Below are 19,188 nucleotides of genomic sequence, written 5' to 3' on the forward strand. Positions count from 1 at the left end.
TCTTAATATATACCTGATTTGTGGCAGCACCAGATTTTTATTCCAGATCTCTAGGCTTCTGAGTCCAGTAGTATACTTTTGTCTAGAGCTGCAAATTATAACATGGTGTAGTTTTACAAAATTCTTTCTCAGCATAATGTAGGTGTAGAGAATGGAGTGAAGGCCTAAGAAGATGATAAAGGGGAAAACTTAGGTAACTCTCGTGTATTAGAAAAGTATACTATATTTTTCTGATCATTACTGAACCTAAGTCTTTATTTCAAGATTTTAAAAAGGCATTTTTTTTCCTTCTCAGTGACTAACAGAACTCATCTTTCTCTTTCTTTAAAAAAAATCCCAACCTCTATCCAAGAAGTTCCTCTGGAATCATCAAATAGTGTTTTACTCTCTGCCCAGCAAAAGGTTCAGTGTCAACAGGAAAAGAAAGCGCCTCTGCACGATTTAACTTATGGTAAAGTGCTTTTGTTTTTTAGTTTGTTATTTGACTGTATGGTTAAATGTTCTGGGTAATTACTTTCCCTGTATAGGCAGGCCGTAAGTACTGACTATGGATAAAGGTTGAATCATAAAAGCCAGAGGCACTCAGAGAAAGACTATTGGAAAGGGAAGGGTGGAGCATTCCTAATGCGGACTTCCTTTTAATATAACATTTAATATAAATTTATATTAATATTTAATATAAATATTTCTCTCTTTTAATTTCATATGATTCTTGTATAAATTTTGTTTGGTTTTGTATTTTTTGCAGAGCTTCCAATTTTGAACCAGGAACATGAAAATGTTTTACCTGCAGGAGTCCCAAACAGGGCATTAACTAGGGCCCAGTTGGCTCAACAAATTCTTCATTCAAAGGAGAATACAGTTGCAACCACTAAGTCCAAAAAGGACACGTTTATTTTAGGAGGCAATGATTCAGCCTGTGAAAAATCCCAAAGTACTACTGTTGAGACTCTCAATACTGACTGTGTTCCTACTAAAAATGGCGATCAAGTAATGGTGTCTGATAGCGAGATGACAACAAAAAGGACTTCACAACAGGAAATTAAGGAAGGAAACGAGAAAACAGTGCCCAGAGAGGCTGATCTTCCAGGGTCCATAAATGATACATGTAAAATTGTGCTTGCAACTCCAAGCTTTCATGTAACAATACCTCGGAGATCAAAAAGATGTACTTCAAAGCCTCCTCCTTCAAGTATCTTTCAAACAACTATACATGGAGTTAAAAAAAATAAGGTAGGAAAACCTTTAAGATAGATGTATTTCTGTTTTTACCCCCATTTTTCAAGAGCTTGAGCTCTTATGCTCTCTTCTTATGAAAAGTGAAACAGTAGCTTCATTTTTATGTTTTATTATTTAGTGTAGAGGCAGTATGGCCTAGTGAAAAGAGCAGTGGGTTGAAAGCAAGAAGACCCAGGTGTTAAGTGTTACCTTGCTCTATTACAGTGTTTCCCTGAAAATAAGACCTAGCCAGACCATCAGCTCTAATGCTTCTTTTGGAGCAAAAATTAATATAAGATCCGGTCTTATTTTACTATAACATAAAACCGGCTCTTGATATGATATGATATGATATGATATGATATATGGTATGGTATGGTATGATATGTATGATATGATATATGATATGATACTGGGTTTTATGTTAATTTTTGCTCCAAAAGATGCATTAGAGCTGATTGTCCGGCTAGGTCTTATTTTCAGGGAAACACGATACTAGTTGTATATAGCCTTCAACAATTTGCTTCCTTTGGGGATGAACACTGAGTTCATACTTGTTCTTAATTTTTTTTTCCTGATTCTTGGGGTACAATAACAGAGCAATTAAAAGAAAAAAAAGAATTACATACGCACATAGCATCTGAAGATGTATTTTTTCTGTTGTAAAGTAATATAGTGATCAATAAAAGACTTCAGACCTTCAAACTATGCTGTTACATTAGGATAAATTCTCTAAAGAAAGAATGGAAAAACATTCAAGGGGAAAGATACAATGTAAAATTTCCAGTTGTTAAAGTTTTGTCTGTTAATTTTTTAAAGGGTGATGGCACACAGCAGCCAGAGTCTTTATATAGTCCAATTTCTACCCTACAGCTCCTTAAAAAATTAAATCATGTCATTCCTCTGCTCAGAATCCTCCAGTAACTTCTCATCTCAAGAGAAAACACTAAGCCTTTACCATAGTGTACAGGACTCTACATAATTCAATCCTGGAGATACCCCGCCTCATTTTATTCCCTCATGCTCACTCCTTTCAAACCACTGTGTCCTCCATGCCTCCTACTTAGGGCCTTTCCATTTGTTCCCTCTGCCTGGAAGAATATTACAAGATTTCCATGTGCCAGTCCCTCACTTCATACAGTTCTCTGTTCCAAGACCTTCCCTAACTATCCTGTCTAAAAAACACCTCCAGTTATCTAGTAATGATGACCCCCTGATATTTTATTACTTATTTGTCCATTTGTTTGGATGTCACCACCATCACTCCACTTTCTTCCACCCCCACTTTGCCCACATAAAGAGTGTTTGCTCTAAGAGACAGCCATTTTGTATTGTTTCTTGCTGAATCCCCACTCCCCAGCCTGTCAGCTAGAGCTCAACAAGTATTTGTGGAATGAATATGAATTAACATTTTAACATTTTATATAAGCAGTATGGTACAGGATTCTAGAGCCAGAATTCCATATTTGTGACCTATCTGTGCCATTAACTAGCTATGGGTGACATGGGCAAGTTATATAACGACCTTAACACAGTTTATCTACAAAACAAAGATATTAATAACTACCTCCTAGTGTTATAAGGATAACATGAGTCGATGCATCTAAGGTGCTTAGAACACTACTTGTTATTAGCTTTTATTTTTAATACCATCTGACTAATACTTTGTTATATCTCAGGTAGTTACAAATGTGGAAGTAGAAAAAAAAGGAATTTTACTGTCTCTTCCCAAGTCCTACTATAATTTTTTAAATGAACATAATTGAGAAGTGAAATAACTAAGAGCACCCTTCCATTTTAATATCTTTTCCTGACTCAGCATAAAACTACCACTGAAGAATTTATCTTTATAATTTTATATATACAGTAAATGGCAAGTCATATTGGGTATTTTATGACTTTGGGCTATATAGCTCATCAGAAATAATTCAGTATTTGTCATGCAGTAGAAACAATTTCTTAGCACAGATGTTCACAGAAATTTTCCTTTATGATAGGATTTTACTTGTCCTAAAATAAGGAATTTTCTGAGCTGTACAGATATTTGCGTTGGAATAGAATGCTGTTAAATATAGATAACTAGCAATCACCTTTTTAGTTTATAGAAAATTGAATGCAACTGCAAATCAACTTTGTGAAAAATATGCTGTTAATTTTAAGGGATAAGAGTGATGATGGCGTGTATACTACACAACTGACTCTTTTTTCTCCATTATTGGGTCTTTTGTGAGACTTGGTGTTTCAATGGCTGCCTTCGGATTTTAGGTAATTTTTGTCCCCTAGTGATTCAGAGAATTGGTAATAAGAACATTTAAAGTATAATTGATTCTGGATGCAGAACAAACTATGCAGTACAACTTCAGTCTCTCTCCGTTCATCTTTTCTGTTTCATTGTTCATGAGTTTTTACCTTATGCTACTTGAAATAGAATGTGATTTTTATATAGATGAGCACTAAGGAATCATTTGGATTACTTATATGAGGATTTTCTTTTAATTTAATGTAAATTGATTTTATAATGCTAATGCTACAAGTAATACAGGAAATACGTACTTTCTGTTTGATTAGGTAGTCCACCTAAAGGACTGGATGATTAAAATCATCAACAATAACACTGCTGTATGTGTAGAAGGAAAATTGATGTAAGTATAACATTTAAATACTCTTAATCAAATTTATAATAAGATACCTGTGTGTAAGAACTGAAAAGGAGATGCATGCAAAATAGCATCTTCCTGCAAAACAAAGACTTAATAACAAGGTTACAAAAGGCAAAAAAAAGTAAAATGACTATACGTGGTGATTGTAACCAGCTTTCTTGTTTTTGCCTGTTACGTTATTTTTAAAATAGTGACAGCTCAAATTTGTATACGTAGTGCTTTATTTTTTTCCAGAGGTTCTAATAAATGGACTGGTATTATTATATGCTTAATTATATATTGCTAGTTAATATGTACTACATGCATTTCAGTCCAGATTCTCACATCTAAATTGGGACAACCAGATATAAATTACTGATCCAGAACAGGAATCAAAGTTACTTAAAACTTTGCCATATAGCTATATATTAAGTAATCATTGGTACTTTCTGGTTCTCCCTAAAGCGAAAGCATCATCAGGTAAGTGGGCTTACTTACTACCATTTCCTGTTCTTCAAAATTGATTTCTTAGTGGTAAAAAAGGAAACAATTGTAATAAAAGCTTGTAATAGAAACAATACAGGATATCACTGTTCAAGGTGCTTACCTGGAAGTTTAGAGGTTGAGTGTATAAATCTGTCTTGCCCGCCCTATTTCTGCCTGCTTTGTGCCGCACTTCCTGAATTTCCAAGAGGCAGCGTAGATTGCCTTGGTGGCAGTCCCAGTGCCGCTGCTTACCAACTGTGTGACTTGGGCAATCTACTTATTCTTTTTCAGTTCTCAGTTTTTTCATCTGCACAATGCTGATAATAATATTACTGTCTTTGGAGTTATTTGGGGGAATAAATGAGATATATTTTTAAGACTTGAGAACAGTACTTTTAGAGTGCTATTTAAATGTTTAATAAAATTAATAAAGCAAAAAAGAACAGAATGGGAAGTAATATTGTATTAAAGTACACTATATGAATTTAATCCCATTTAACCAAATTAAAAGAACAGAATTTCTTAATTATGCTTAGATTTAGTATATTTATTATTAGTTATCTGAGTAATTAGAGAATATTCAACATTTATCTAATACATATTCATATTTCATTCTATTTTATATTCTTAGTTTTATCTAAGGAAATATGAGTAGACTTATGGGTCATTGATTTGATATTGCAGTTTGTTTCTTCCCTGGAACCTGTTTTTGGTGCTTTCCAAAGAGGAAGGTAAAAATCGTTTGGCTGTATAGTGAAGGTAAAAAAACCATAAGGTTAGATGGATTCAAACTATATAATTGCATGGCAGCTAACACAGCATGGGCCTTGAGAAGAGAGACAAAGAATCATTCTTTGGAAGTTTAGTATCAGTTAAGATGGAGTTGCAAGCATTGTCAGCCCCAGGTATTTGCAGAAGTTCCCTGCTCACTTGCTAGTGGTGTATTTTATACTTAGGGGTATGGTTTGGTCAGTTTCTTGGTATATACTCTGAGGATCACATTTAGCCAAACAGTTTAATTCTGCTGCAATGTTTGGCCCTCAAATGTCTTATAATTAGATTAATAATATTGTTACTATAGCTGGAATGCAAATTTATTTATATTATAAATTTATATACTTATTTATGTACATTGTGATTACTGGTAAAATGTGAATATTTTGGCCTTAACTAAGCAATTTTTTTCCCTTTTAGAGACATCACTAACATATATTGGCACAGTAATGCAATTATAGAACGGATTAAGCACAACAAACTTAGGACATTATCAGGCAACATTTATGTATTAAAAGGAATGATAGACCAGATTTCCATGAAAGAAGCAGGTAATGGCACATTATTAATTGATGTCATTTTGATAGGTGAAGCAGTTAACTATATTTCTAACAGTAATATACATTTTTACTTCTAATTAGGTGTTTTAAAATTGTGACTCAGTCAAAACTAAGAATTAAAACAGAATTGACCACATTATGTGAAACTATTATGTGCTGATCATTTTTCTCTGATTTAGTCACGCTTCTTGACTGTTTAAATAAGGCCAGTGATTTTATTTTTTTTTAATTCAAGTGAAGTGTTCCTTATATGGGAGGAATTGCTTTATAAGAATACGATTTAACTCCTTGGTTCCTTTCTATGTTGAACCTGCCCAGCACAACACCAGTCCTGGTATAATCTAATTTTCTGCCTGTGCCTTGCATAACAGCTATTGCCTTGCATAACAGCTATTGTGACTGAAGAAAACACATCTGAGCAGTCCACTTGAAGTTTATGATGACCAGCAACAAGTTGTGGTCCCTTAGTGCTAGTTGGTATCCTGCCACATTGCCCTCATCCATTCACTCTTCTACCCTCCACGATGACTATTTCATATTTTTGCAAATCTCTAATACCTCCTCCCTTCCTCTTCCGGGGGATAGGGTGGGGAGAACAGAGGGGATCACTTGAGCAATAGAAATAATCAGAAGAGAACTTCTATTTCACCATATCTAGTCATCTGCTTTTATTATGGATGAACTGTCCATGTGTCTGTCTATGTCAGCCTCTCCATTTGTACTCTAGCTCCCATTTTACCTCTTTTATTCAAAAATATCACTGCAGGACGTCCCGGTGGCCCTGGGTGGTTGGAGCGCCCTTCTCCTAATGCAAGGTCGCGGGTTCGATTCCCACATGGGCCAGTGAGCTGCGCCCTCTACAGCTAAGATTGTGAACACGGCTCTCCCTGGAGCTGGGCTGCCGTGAGCAGCCGACCCAGGATTGGCTACTGACTTCCTCAGCCAGGGGAGAGCAAGGCTCATAATACCACCATGGGCCAGGGAGCTGTGTCCTACACAACTAGACAGAAACAACAGCTTGAGCCGGAGTGTGTGGTAGAGAGGGGGGGTTGTGAGGCGGAAGAAGGAAAAATATCACTACAGTAATCCCTCTTTTAACCACACACTTTCAACCACTGTTGCTCTCAATCAGTGCAAAACAACTCAGAAGATTTATTTTATCTAATTCCTCTTGAATTTTTCCCATTTTTTTCTTCAGTTTTCCTTAATCATGTTTTGATCCCCAGCTCTTCACTGAAACGTCCCTTATCATAGTCACCAGTGTCCCCCACATTGCTAAATCCAGTATAATGACACAATTAATCATACCTACGTTCTTGAAACACCATCTTTACTTGGCCTCTGAAATGCTGTATTCCAATTTTCTTGCTGCTTCACTCCTATTCCTTCTTAGTTTCTTTGCTCATTTTTCTTTTTCTTCTTTACCTGTAAGCGATGGAGTAGACTCGGGCTCTTTCTGCACTAAGTCCTGTGCTGATTTCTTGTGGGCTTTCAATCTTACCTATATGGTGACAAATGTCAAATTTATATCTCTAAGCCACAATACTCCCGTAGCCACTCAACTCCTTTTCCATGTGCCCACTGACATCTCCATTAGGATGTCAACAGGTATCTCAGACTGAATATTGTCGTGCATCACTTAATGACGGGGATCCGTTCTGAGAAATGCATCGTTAGGTGATTTAGTTATGTGAACATCACAGAGTGCACTTACACACACCTAGATGGTGCAACCTACTACACACCTAGACTATATGGTGAGCCTACTGCTCCTAGGCTACAAACCTGGACAACATGTTACTCTACTGTAAGGAGTTGTAACAGTGGTATTTGTGTATCTAAACATATAGAAAGTGTACAGTAAAAGTACGGTATAAAAGATAAAAAATGGTACACCTGTATCGGGCACTTACCATGACTGGAGTTTATAGGACTAGAAGTTGCTCTGTGGTGAGTGGATATGAAGGTCTAGGACATTACTGTACACTGCGGTAGACTTTATAGACACTGCACTTGGGCTATACTAAATGTATAAAAATTATTTTTTTAAAATAATAAATTAACCTTAGCTTATTGTGACTTTAACATTATAAACTTTGTGATTTTTTTAACTTCTTTTGTAATAACTTAGCTTAAAACACAAACACATTGTACAACTGTACAAAAGTCTTCCTATCCTTATTCCATATTAATAGCTGTGAGTAATGCATTATGCGATGAGGTCATAACAGGTAAATACAGATTTTTCAGCTTCATTATGATTTTATGAGACTGCCTTCGTATGGGACCACGTTTGTATATGCGGTCTGTCGTTGACTGGAATCATCATTCTGTGGTGCCTGACTATATATCTAAAACCTGATCTCCTTTAAATCTACTTAGCCTAGTCTTCGCCTTTTATGTTTCCAGAGGCTAGCCAAAATCCTTGGAGACATCCTTAAATCCTCATCTTGTCTCACACGCACATCTAGTGTGTCAGTATCTCCTATTGGCATTATCTCCATAAAATATCCAAAACCTAGGCCTCTGCTGACCACTGTGGGCCAGACCTCCCTCTTTGGTCTGAATCATTGCAGTAACCTCCTAACTGGTCTCATTTTTTTCTCTTTGTACTTCCACAGACGCTTCTCAAAATAGCAGCTAATACAGTCCTGTTAAAATGAAATCCTGTGGTTCTTCTGCTTACAATCTTTCCATAGCTTTCCCTCCACCCAAAGTAAAAGACTAGGTCTGTGAAATGACCCCAAGGCCTTATACTCTTCCGTGCTCCCCCACTGCCCCCTGACAGCTGTCTGCGTAGCTTCCTAGTTCTAGCCTCTCCTCGCTCCACTTCAGCCACACTGATTTCTGTGTTCTGCAAATGGGCCAGGCACACTTTTGCCTCATAACCTTTCATTTTGTTCTCTCTGCTTCCAGTGTTTTAACCCTGTGTTGCCACGTGGCTCACTCCCTCGTGTCCTTTGAGGCTTTACTCAAATGATGCTACCGTGTTTCCCGGAAAATAAGACCTAGCCAGACCATCAGTTCTAATGTGTCTTTTGGAACAAAAATTAATATAAGACCCAGTCTTTTACTATAGTATAATACCGGGTATAATGTAATATAATATAATACTGGATCTTATATTAATTTTTGCTCCAAAAGACGCATTAGAGCTGATGTTCCAGCTTGGTCTTATTTTCAGGGAAGCACGGTATTTCAATGAGAACATCTCTGACTATGCTTTTTTAAAATGCTGCCTGTCTGCCATTTCCCCAGCATGAACACATTGGTATCCCTATTCCTCCTTAACTGCATAATTTTGTCCATAGCATCAATGACCATCTAACAAGATATTTTACTTATTGGTTTGCTTTCTGTTTCATACTAGAAGGCAAGTTCAATGAAGGCAAGGAATTTTGTTTGTTAATTACTGAATCTTCAGTATCTGGGACATTGCCTGGCACACAGTAAACAATAAGTAGCTATTTTTCGAATGAATTAATGACATCTTTTTAAAATTTTAGGCTTTTAGATAATTTTTTTTATTGTTAAATAGGATATCCGAATTATCTCATAAGGAAGTTTATGTTTGGCTTTCCAGAAAAATGGAAAGAGTACATCGATAATTTTCTGGAACAATTAAGGTAAAGTACTTTTTAACTTTCAAAAAAAAACTTTATTAAGGCATAATTTACATTTGATAAAGTTTGCTCATTTTAGGTATACAATTTGATGAGCAATTGTAAGTACTTATGTAATAAATATAAAGTGGTTTTAATTTCTTTATACGGAAATGCCATTTTTGAAGCTCTCTTTGATATTTGACTTTCAAAAGGCAGTAATACTTTACTAGAATTTCTGTCATATGGGATAAATCTAAAAGAAAAATAAAACCTTTGACATATTTCAAGGAAACATCCTCAATCATCTACCCTTTAAGAGGCATGTAGCTGAAATATGTGTCTGACGTTCTTGGTCCTTTTTCTTTGATTCATTCCTTTAAGAGTTAATGAGTGTGAGCTGCTTAGTACATAGTGTGTTGGCACTGGGAAAACAAAGAAGCAATTGATTAATTATTGCCTTTAAGAAACTCATAGGGGGTATGGTTGTGTAAGTTAATTAATCTCAGTACCATGTAATAACATACAACGGGGGTTGGCAATTTTTTCTGTGAAGGGCCAGAAATTAAGTATTTTTATGGGCATGCTGCCTCTATTATAACTAATCAGCTCTACGTTTGTAGAGGAAAAGCAACCACAGACAGTGCTAGAATGAATGTGGCTTTGTTTCAATAGACTTTATTGACAAAAATAAGCAACTGACAGGATTGGTCTTGTAATTTTCTTACAATATCAGCTTAAGTGGGAAACATAAAAGCATACAGTAGGAAGCATTTAAGGGGTTATATTTGAATCTTTTGACTTAAGATACTATATTTAAGTTTTTTGCAAGAGAAGACGTAGAAGCCACGAAGGCTTCAATAATGTAAGATTAAATTAGGTGATATTTGCTGTGGGGCAGAAAGTTATAGCTGAGGGAGTTTCCTTTTAGGTGTAAGGTTATGGTTAGGGTTACTGTTAAAAGTTAGGTCAGGGTTTGGGTTGAGATCAAAATTAGGGTTAGATTTAGAATTAGGAATGGGGTTAGGGTTAAAAAGTTAAAGTTAAGTTTAGGATTAGGGTTAGGATTAGTCTGGTTTACGGTTAGGATTAAAAATTAGGGCTAAGGTTAGTTTTAAGGTTAGGTGTAATATTTAATATTATGGTTAGGGTGATGGCTAGAGTTAGGGTTTTTGTTAGGGAGGGATAAGGTTAAGTTTTAAAATTAGGGGTAGGGTTAGAGTTAGGTTTAGAATTAGAGTTAGGTTTAGGGGTAGGTTTAAAATTCGGAACAGTGTTAGGATTAAAGTTACGTATGGTTAGGTTTGCTATGTTATAGGTAGGGTTAGGGTTACATTTAGGCTTGAGGTTAGATATAGGAGAGTTTCATTTATTTGTGGGTTTAGTTTTTTGTTTGTTTTTTGAGAACCAACATTAGAGGAAAAGTATTATGTGTTTTTAGGGCTTATGGGGAAAAAAAGGCCAGACAAAAACAGAAAACGGCAAGATTTGTCCCTGACACACGAAAATCAATGAAAAATGATGCAGGAGAAAACCAAACAGATGTCCTCCAAAGAGCCAGCACCATTCATGACCTTGATTGTGATCGTTTGGGTACGTTTGCTATTTCCTTCTCTGTTGGTGTAGTGGTAAATTCTTAACATAAGTTCCACATTGTTTAATTGTTTACAATGCATATGGTATTGAGTTCTTCGTTTATTTATACTGTCCTAAAATTCCTGCTTTTACACTACTTAAGGGAGAAAAACTGCAAAGCAGATAGCTTATAGTCAGCATTCAGCTTACTTCCTTAAATATTGCCTTTTTTTTAAATGATTTTCCTTTTTTTTAATTAGTTTCAGGTGTACAAAGCAATGTAATCGACATTTAAACCTCTCATAAAGTGATAACTCAACCCCCAAGCTCCTATCCCTCTGACATTCTTACATAGCTGCTACAATACCATTGACTATCTTCCCTATGTAGTACTCCTCATCCCATGACTATATATACCTATATATGTAGTTATAATTGATATTCAATAGTATTCTCCTTCAGCTCTTCAGGCGTACAGTGCAGTGGTCAGGCATCTACACAGTCTATGACGTGATCCCCCTGATAAGTCCAGTGCCCGTCTGGCACCTTACATGATCTTTACAACATTGTTGATTATATTCCCCATACTGTATTAACTATCAATTTGTATTTATTAATACCTTCACCTTTTTCACCTTGCCCCCAACCCCATTCCCATCTATCACCCTGATAGATCTAGTACTCATCTGGCACCACACCTAGTTATTACAGTATTATTGACTATATTCTTTATGCTATACCCTATATCCCCATGACTATAAATATTACCTCTTAATGAATCAGAATACCAAGAACACTAATAAACATGTCTGTGAAAGATGACAGTTCTTTCAGTTTACTAGATCTGAAGTATTTAGGCTGCCAGCCTATCTCAAACCTGTATTCAAGATACCTCTATATTGTACTAAATTTCATTCCTATTAATAGTCAAAACCAGTTTGCTTTCGTGGAGGAAATGGCATGTTTTTTTGAATGACCATTGCTACAAAGGTAGCTGGCAAAACTGTCAACTCTGCCTAAACTATAATCTACTTCACATCCTACCCCCCCACGAGGAAAAAAATATGGACATTAACTTACAGCCTTTTCTAGATAATAATAGATTCTGTTGTATAAATTTCTGCCAATTCTACGTAGACCTTGTAACAAAGAGCTTTACAGACTTTAGACTTCAGGATTGCTTCAGCCCAAAATATGGCACCACACTGAATATAAGTCACTCCTCCAACCCACCCCACCCCACTTTCCCGCTTCCATAGTCCTCCCATCACCTTTGAAACTTTGCTTATCCTTTCTAGTACAGACAAAGGAATGAATTAAAGATGCCCGTGACTTCTTGCCCAGAGCTAGCTAAAAATCACTCTACTGTTGCTTCAGTTCCTTCTCAACCCTTCCTCCTCATTTTATCAAAAGTCATTCTATTTCCATCTTTGTACTCATAGAACTAAAGAACAGTAAAAGCAGTAGATTGCCAGGAGCTGCAGAATTAAACATTTGCCAGAGTAATCATCAAAATAAACCACCATTAAGGCTCCCAGAAGACCAAACAAATAATACTATTCAAAATGGAGGAGGATATGATTTCTCTAATCAGGTAAGCTTTTACTGTACACTGTAGAGGAATGTTGTGATACTAGTAAAAAGGTTCGGGACCAAATCAGAAATCATGAGTTCTGTTTGTGTCAGCTTTTCATTAGTGTGGGCACTGTAGGTAAATGTCTTGATATTTATTTTCCCAGCGTCTCATTGGAAAAGTGCAGGTGACAATAATAAAAGATTTAGCTCTTAGAGTAAGGCTAAAATAAAGTGTATATATGTGTGTATCTACATATATATATGTGTGTGTGTGTATATATATATGCACTTGGAAAATGACACTATTAAATCAGTAAAAGAAATACGTAAGATAGTGGATACCCAAATGATGCTTCCAAAAATGAGTTTCTCAATCCCTCCACTAATGAAATTTGTAGAACTGTAAGTACCTGGAAATTTGTATGCTTGATACATACTGTGAAAATGCTTGAGGTCCTGTTTCTAGGTAGTAGTTGTTATAGTAAAAAGTTATCTTTTTGTTTTGAAGGAATTGATGAGAAAAAAGGAATGTAAAAAGTTGTCTTCAGAGAAACTCAAAAATTGTGAAAGAACAAATAAAATGATAATTAAAAGTCAGAAGCAAGGTAATAATCTTTATTGGCTTTGTAATAAGTAGAAAACTACTGTTTGAAACTTTTTAATATAATAAGAGTGATCTTGTCAATTTCTAAGTCTAAAATGATAGACCAACTATTTCAATGGTTATAAATGTTTGGTTTTATTTTTTTACAGTAGATGATTTATGTAATAAAACAATTCATTACTTTAAATACCAGATTCACTTATAGATTTGCCCCCTTTAATCTAGGTACTAAATAATTTTGTTTAAATCACAATATTATGTATCATTTTAAAAATACTTATAGGAATTTCTAAAGACTGTATTAATCCTTTTATGAAATTAATACCATAATTTAGTTTCATGCAAGTGTGGATTTCCAGAGCACTTTCATTGCACTTCTGGATACCAGAATTTATAGAGCCTTTTCTCTCTGCATTAGCAAATTTATAATTTCATGTAGAGTTAAATGTATTAGCTTAATGGCATTTTTTGTTTGTTTTAGTTCTTATAAGTGAAAGAAATGAAAGTGGAGAACATTTATAATTGTGTAAAAAAGTAGAGAATAAACCAATACTATTTACTTAGACTACCAAATTCATAAGTCTTAGGTCATAGTATCCAGAACAGGCTGAATCTTTATTCAAATTATTTAATGAAATGAATAAAAATATTCAGAGTAAAAATGCTTTGCTCAAAATTAGAAGTTCAAAATATTAAAATTGCCAATTGAATATTTGAATCATATTTATATAAGGAATTAGAAGAAAACACTTCTCTCTTATGTGAAGCTACATGATTCCCTTGAGAAGGCTTATAGAAATTTTCTTAATTAATTTTGAGTATGACCCATTTCTTCATAAATTATAATTTAGAGGTTTATTTTCTGCTCAGCATTCAATGTGACCTATCATTCTTTTATTTTTGTCATTCATCTTTAAAATATGTATAGGTTGTTGCAGTATTTCACTATGATGATTAGTGTGATAATTTCAATTCGTATCTTTTTATAACTACAACTGGATGATTTAGTTAGAAATGAAATTAGTTTGGCTTCTGGTTTCTTGAGTTTCAAATTTGAGAATCTCTCATTTTAATTTGCTGTCTTTAACTAGTGACACAGTTCCCAAGTTCTATTTTAGTTCTTATCGCATGTGCTTCGTGGAGTTTTTTGGGATTCAGCAAAAAGGTGTCTCTGTGGCCACTCAGGGATGAGAATGGGGCCATGTAGATGGAGTTCCATGTTCTCCTAATTCCCTCCTTAACTAGGACAGGTTCTAGTCCATATATTACATACCTAGTAAAGTTTTAGCAACCTAGTGGATTTCTTATGTCTCCTAAAATATGTTAGCTCCAAAGAGTCTGATTTAACTCATTTATTTAGCATCTACTGTATATGTGAAAAACTCTGAACTTACTCCAGCCAAAAAAATCCAACTATAAAGACAGTTCTTTCCAGTAAATATTTTTTTCAGTCTAGTTGAAAGAGAAGTGTGTAATTATAATGCAGAACACACTGTCAAACATGGCATTATTTAAAGTATTGTGGAAATTTTTAAAAGAGCACTTTCAGTTGAGGGAATTGGGACAAAGGTTTGTGGACTACGTAGATTAGAGAATAGAATTGAAGCAGGTAGTGATTTGGTTTGTAAATGAGTGAAGGAAACTTTCCAAGTTGAGCACATGGCATTACTGAAAGTTGAGAATCAAGAAAATTTGAGAAGCAGTGGTCTCATAGACATAGAGTATGGTTCAGATGTGAGTACAGTGAGAAATTAGAACTACATTGAAAGCCAGATTCAGGAGCTTATGTACATGCCCAGTAGACTGAAAAGTCATGGACAGGTTGGTATGAAAAAAAAAAATAGCATATGTTTACAACTGAAGGGGTAGTGATCCAAAATTGAACAGACCAGTGCTTCAGGAAGATTAATATGACAGTAGTGTGTACAGTGTGTTTATGGGGTAAAAACAGTATATTTGTGAAAATAGTTTTTGTATACTTTGTAGCCAATTTGAGATTTTGATCTTTGGTTTTGTCTTATGAAATTAAAGAGAGAACCGAAGAATCGAATGTACCCGTCGATATTATCACCAGGGAACCGTTTTTCTCAGACAAAGAAAGAAAATATATGGCTGCTAATCAGAAGAAAGCTTATATTGTAGTAACACCACTAAAATCTAAAAATGTGATAGAGCGAAAATGCATGAAGTATAATCTGTCCTCTGAAACCATTAAAGCAATAGCAGATTTTGTAGTGCCAAAGCATCAAAAAGAAAGTGAATCAGACTTAAATGAAACTACATGTCCTATCAGTAAGCCCACAAAGACTTCCAAAAATGCATCTAATTATGGTGCGAGTCGTAAAAGTGAAAACAAGGAAGTTTGCAATGAGTGTGATTTACTCACTGTCGACCAGAAAATAAAAACATCTAGTTCTAGAAAGAAACAAACGGTCACCTCTCACTTTAAGAAAAATACAAGATTGTCAAAATTGAAGAAAACTGAAAATCAGGTGACTATGTCATTTTACAAGCATCAGTCTTCATCAGATTTGTCTGCTGACAAGAGTGAAACAGAAGAGGAAATTAGAATGCAAGCTGGGGCTGCTAAGAAAACCATAGCAAGAAACACCAAAGACACAGTGCTTCACTGGAGGAAAAGCTCAAGGAACAGCACAAGGAAAATCCCCGTTTCTGAATCTGAAACTGAAGAAAGTGAAAATGAATTTTGCATCAAACAAAAGAAAGCTACATGTTCTGCTAAAAAATATCTTCAGAAATCTAGTGTTAGGAATGAGTCTCCAGTTAATACAATGGAATCTGATAAGACGAAGAGTCATTCCTTAGAATGTTTACCTGGTTTAATTCAGGATGAGGAATGGAATGAAAAGGAATTACAGAAACTTCATTGGTAAGTAATTAGATTTGACTCTAACGTACCTAGAGTGGCCACAAAATAGTGTGAAAACCATAAAGGACTCCAGTAAGGGGCTGATTTAATAACTTCTAATCATTGATATGGAATATGTCATCCAAAAACACATGGAGAGAAATTATAGTTTATACAAAGAATGAAGGGCAAATACAGATAACTTCCAGCTAAGTACTTTGTAGCCATCTATACAGTATAAATATGAGGAAAGTATAAGTGAGCTTCTTTTTATTCCCATTTAATATTAAAACCCCTCTCCCCCCGCCAAATAAAGGTTCTGTATGAGGAGATGGATGTGTTAATTAACTTGATTGTGATGACCATTTCACAGTGTACATGTATAGCAAATAATCCTGTGTAGGTTTCAAATATATACAGTTTTATTTGTTGGTAAATAAAGCTGCAGAAAATATTTCAACACAGATAAATTTTGCTCTCACAGTTGCACATTTTAAGATATGTAATTAAATTTACTATTACAAAACCTTCAAACATGTAGATTATTTAATAGTTTGTTTTTTTTCTCATTTATAGAGAAGAAAATAGTCTTGAAATTTAGGTGATTTTTCCTAGTTAATGCTGCTGATAAGTCAGGTCCGATGAGAAATGGATTTGATGACATAGACTTCACAAGCAGTCTCAGTAGTCTTGCAGTATTGGAAGCCAGGTCATAGTTCAACAATGAAGAGTGAGTGGGAGGGAAAAGACAACCTAGGTGGACAACACAAGAAATTTGCCAATGATAGGGCAGAGAAGATTGCACAGGTAATAGAAGAAAGTGTGAGGATAAGGAAAGACATGTTTGATTGCTCGCTTGTTTGTTCGTACGGTGACTCATGCCTGCACGTGGTGGTTGCTGTCGGAAATGATCTAGTAGAAAGACGGGAAGATAATTGATAAAAGAGAGAAGGACACTGTAGAAACATGCCACATTCAGTGTTCCACTCTCTTGTGTACCCCCCAAACAACATGTGGAATTTGTTTTCAAATCTACCTTCTTGAAACACTCTTAAGACATCTCTTGCCACCGTATTCTTCCTTTTTCAGTGGCCTAAGTGTTCCCTCTCTCCAGAAAGAGAAGGTAATCTTCTAAAGTTCTTGGTTTGGCTGCTTTCTTGCTATAGTGTGTTCCTCAGTGATCTTTTCCTCCCAAAGTTCATTCTTCTTTATCCAGGGCCTCCCAGATCTCTCTCTGATCCTGAATGTAGTTAGTTTGTAGTTCCTTTGCCTGCTGGACATCTCTACGTAAATCTCACCTTCAGCTCTAACTTAATATATCAACCAAACTTGTTTTCCCTGACCTGTCCACTTTGCCTGACATTCCTATTTCTGAAATTGTAATTCTTTCAGCCACCTAAGTTGAAACTCTTTTTTATTACTGATTTTTGTTTTTAAAAATCTGATTAGTTCCCAGGGAGCTATAGATTCTTCCACAAGGTCATTCCATCCACTGCCTTTTTCTTGATGCTACTCGTTTTCAGACCTTTAATGCCTTTTGCCTGAACTTTGGAAGTAGCCTTGTATTTGTACTTTGTTCTTTTGTCTGTGTGATCTGACTTATATCTTTCAGATTAGTCTTAATGTATAGTTGTGGTTCTGACAGATCAAAACCTTCATTGCATTCTTGCCAATCTTCAGATTGTATCAAGATTCTTCTGCCTTGCATTGAGAACATACAATTTTTTTACCTCAATTATCCTTTCCTGCTGTATCCCCCATCATTTCCTTACAATAAAGGTTCTCAACCTTTGCTGTATATTCTGATCATCTTAGCAGATTCTTTTTTAATGCTTGAACTGCAGAAATTGCAGTTCCCAGTAAGCTGGAGTAAGTACACTCCACTCTCTTGCTTCCACTGGGCAGTCATGAACCTGGACAGAGTCCATGGAGCAGCTTTACGTTGACTCAGGAAGGTAAACAGTGGCAGGGTGATAAGGGAAGGCTAGAATTTTAAGTACCACCAAACTGGCAGTGAATTTATTGTTTGTCTTCTGGTATCCCTCAAGCTAACCTCAAGGCTGTCTAACACCTGGAAGTGTCATTGGGGCACAATGGAGAATTAAGAGAAGCCTTCCAGTTCTGGCTTGAGGAGAAGGAAAGGGGACTACTAACACTCAGAAACAGTAGAGAAAATGCCCCAGTTCTCTTTCTTTTCTCCTTTCTCTTATAACCTAGTCCCATGGGATGAAAATCACAGCAGCAATTGGGACCCACACATACCTAAAACTCTGAAAATGGGGAACCTTCCTCTCCGATCAAGTGAACATCTCAAGAGGCTGGGGCAAATCGTGTTGTGTTTTCTTCCTCTGCTTGACACTGGAAAAGATGCAATTGTAAGAGTAAGAAGTGTGCAGCAGAGCTAGGTAATGAAAGCCCCCAGCTTTCTGCCAGAGAACCCAGAACAGGAGCCCTAGGAACCAAAAATTGCAGAGAGGGAGAAGCTAGCAAAAAAACCCTATACAATTGTTTATGAACTTTTGGGCTTACTCCTGAGTTGTGCATGTGAGGATGTGATCCTAAACAGCATACCTAAGACTTTGAGAACTAAACTAAGAGGTATATCACCGCTGATTTTCCAGGCCAGCCACTCAGGGTGTCACATGCAGGATATCTTAATAGCACTACAGAGCTTTAAAAATGGAACTGATGTTGAAATTGCTACTACAGTAGACTGATTGGAATTTATAGCTCAGGTTACAATGAAGTTGGTTGCCGGCTGAAACAAAAATATTAACATTCTCCATAGGTTATAAACAGGACCCAGAGTTTTATAAATAATTTTCCGAATGTCTAGGAAATAATCCAAAATTACTCAGCATACAAAGAACCAGGGAAATTTCAACTCATGGGGGAAGAAAACTGATTTTAATGCTGAGATGCCACAGATGTTGGAATTATCTGACAAGAGTCTGAAGTAGGTATATAAAAATGATCCAGGAACTAAGAGCAAAAATTATTGGAATAAATGGAAATTTAGAAAGTCTTAGCAAGATATAGAAGATAGAAAGAAGATTCAAATTGAAGTTTTAGAACTAAAAAATAAGATAATCAGTATAACTCATGGATAGGCTGATAGCAGAATGGAGATGACAGGCAAGGCAGTATCAGGAATGAAGGGATGGTAAGAGAAATGGTAACTATCAGGGTTAAATGTAATAGGTTATTCTCTTGACGTCTTTAAAGTGTTCATGGGTTGAAAGCAAATATTACACGGTATATGGTGGAGCTTTCAATATATGTAAAT

At 35.7% G+C, this 19,188-nt stretch overlaps 1 protein-coding gene across 3 annotated transcripts in view; it reads left to right on the top strand.

Annotated features, from left to right (window-relative positions):
• MIS18BP1 (MIS18 binding protein 1) overlaps positions 1-19,188 on the top strand; it is a gene marked incomplete at its 5' end in the record, with an annotated part of 45,267 nt that overhangs the window by 10,815 nt on the left and 15,264 nt on the right. For 2 of the 3 annotated variants that reach the window (XM_081047726.1, XM_081047725.1), the window contains 9 exons: positions 353-451; positions 749-1,233; positions 3,787-3,860; positions 5,538-5,668; positions 9,216-9,303; positions 10,721-10,872; positions 12,297-12,448; positions 12,938-13,034; positions 15,065-15,923. In XM_081047726.1, coding sequence (XP_080903852.1) covers positions 353-451; positions 749-1,233; positions 3,787-3,860; positions 5,538-5,668; positions 9,216-9,303; positions 10,721-10,872; positions 12,297-12,448; positions 12,938-13,034; positions 15,065-15,923 — 2,137 coding nt within the window. The remainder of the gene's footprint in view (positions 1-352; positions 452-748; positions 1,234-3,786; positions 3,861-5,537; positions 5,669-9,215; positions 9,304-10,720; positions 10,873-12,296; positions 12,449-12,937; positions 13,035-15,064; positions 15,924-19,188) is intronic. The other variant, XM_081047727.1, reaches the window with a different exon arrangement.

This window comes from Rhinolophus hipposideros (genome assembly GCF_964194185.1).
Source record: "Rhinolophus hipposideros genome assembly, chromosome: 5".
Taxonomy (NCBI): domain Eukaryota; kingdom Metazoa; phylum Chordata; class Mammalia; order Chiroptera; family Rhinolophidae; genus Rhinolophus; species Rhinolophus hipposideros.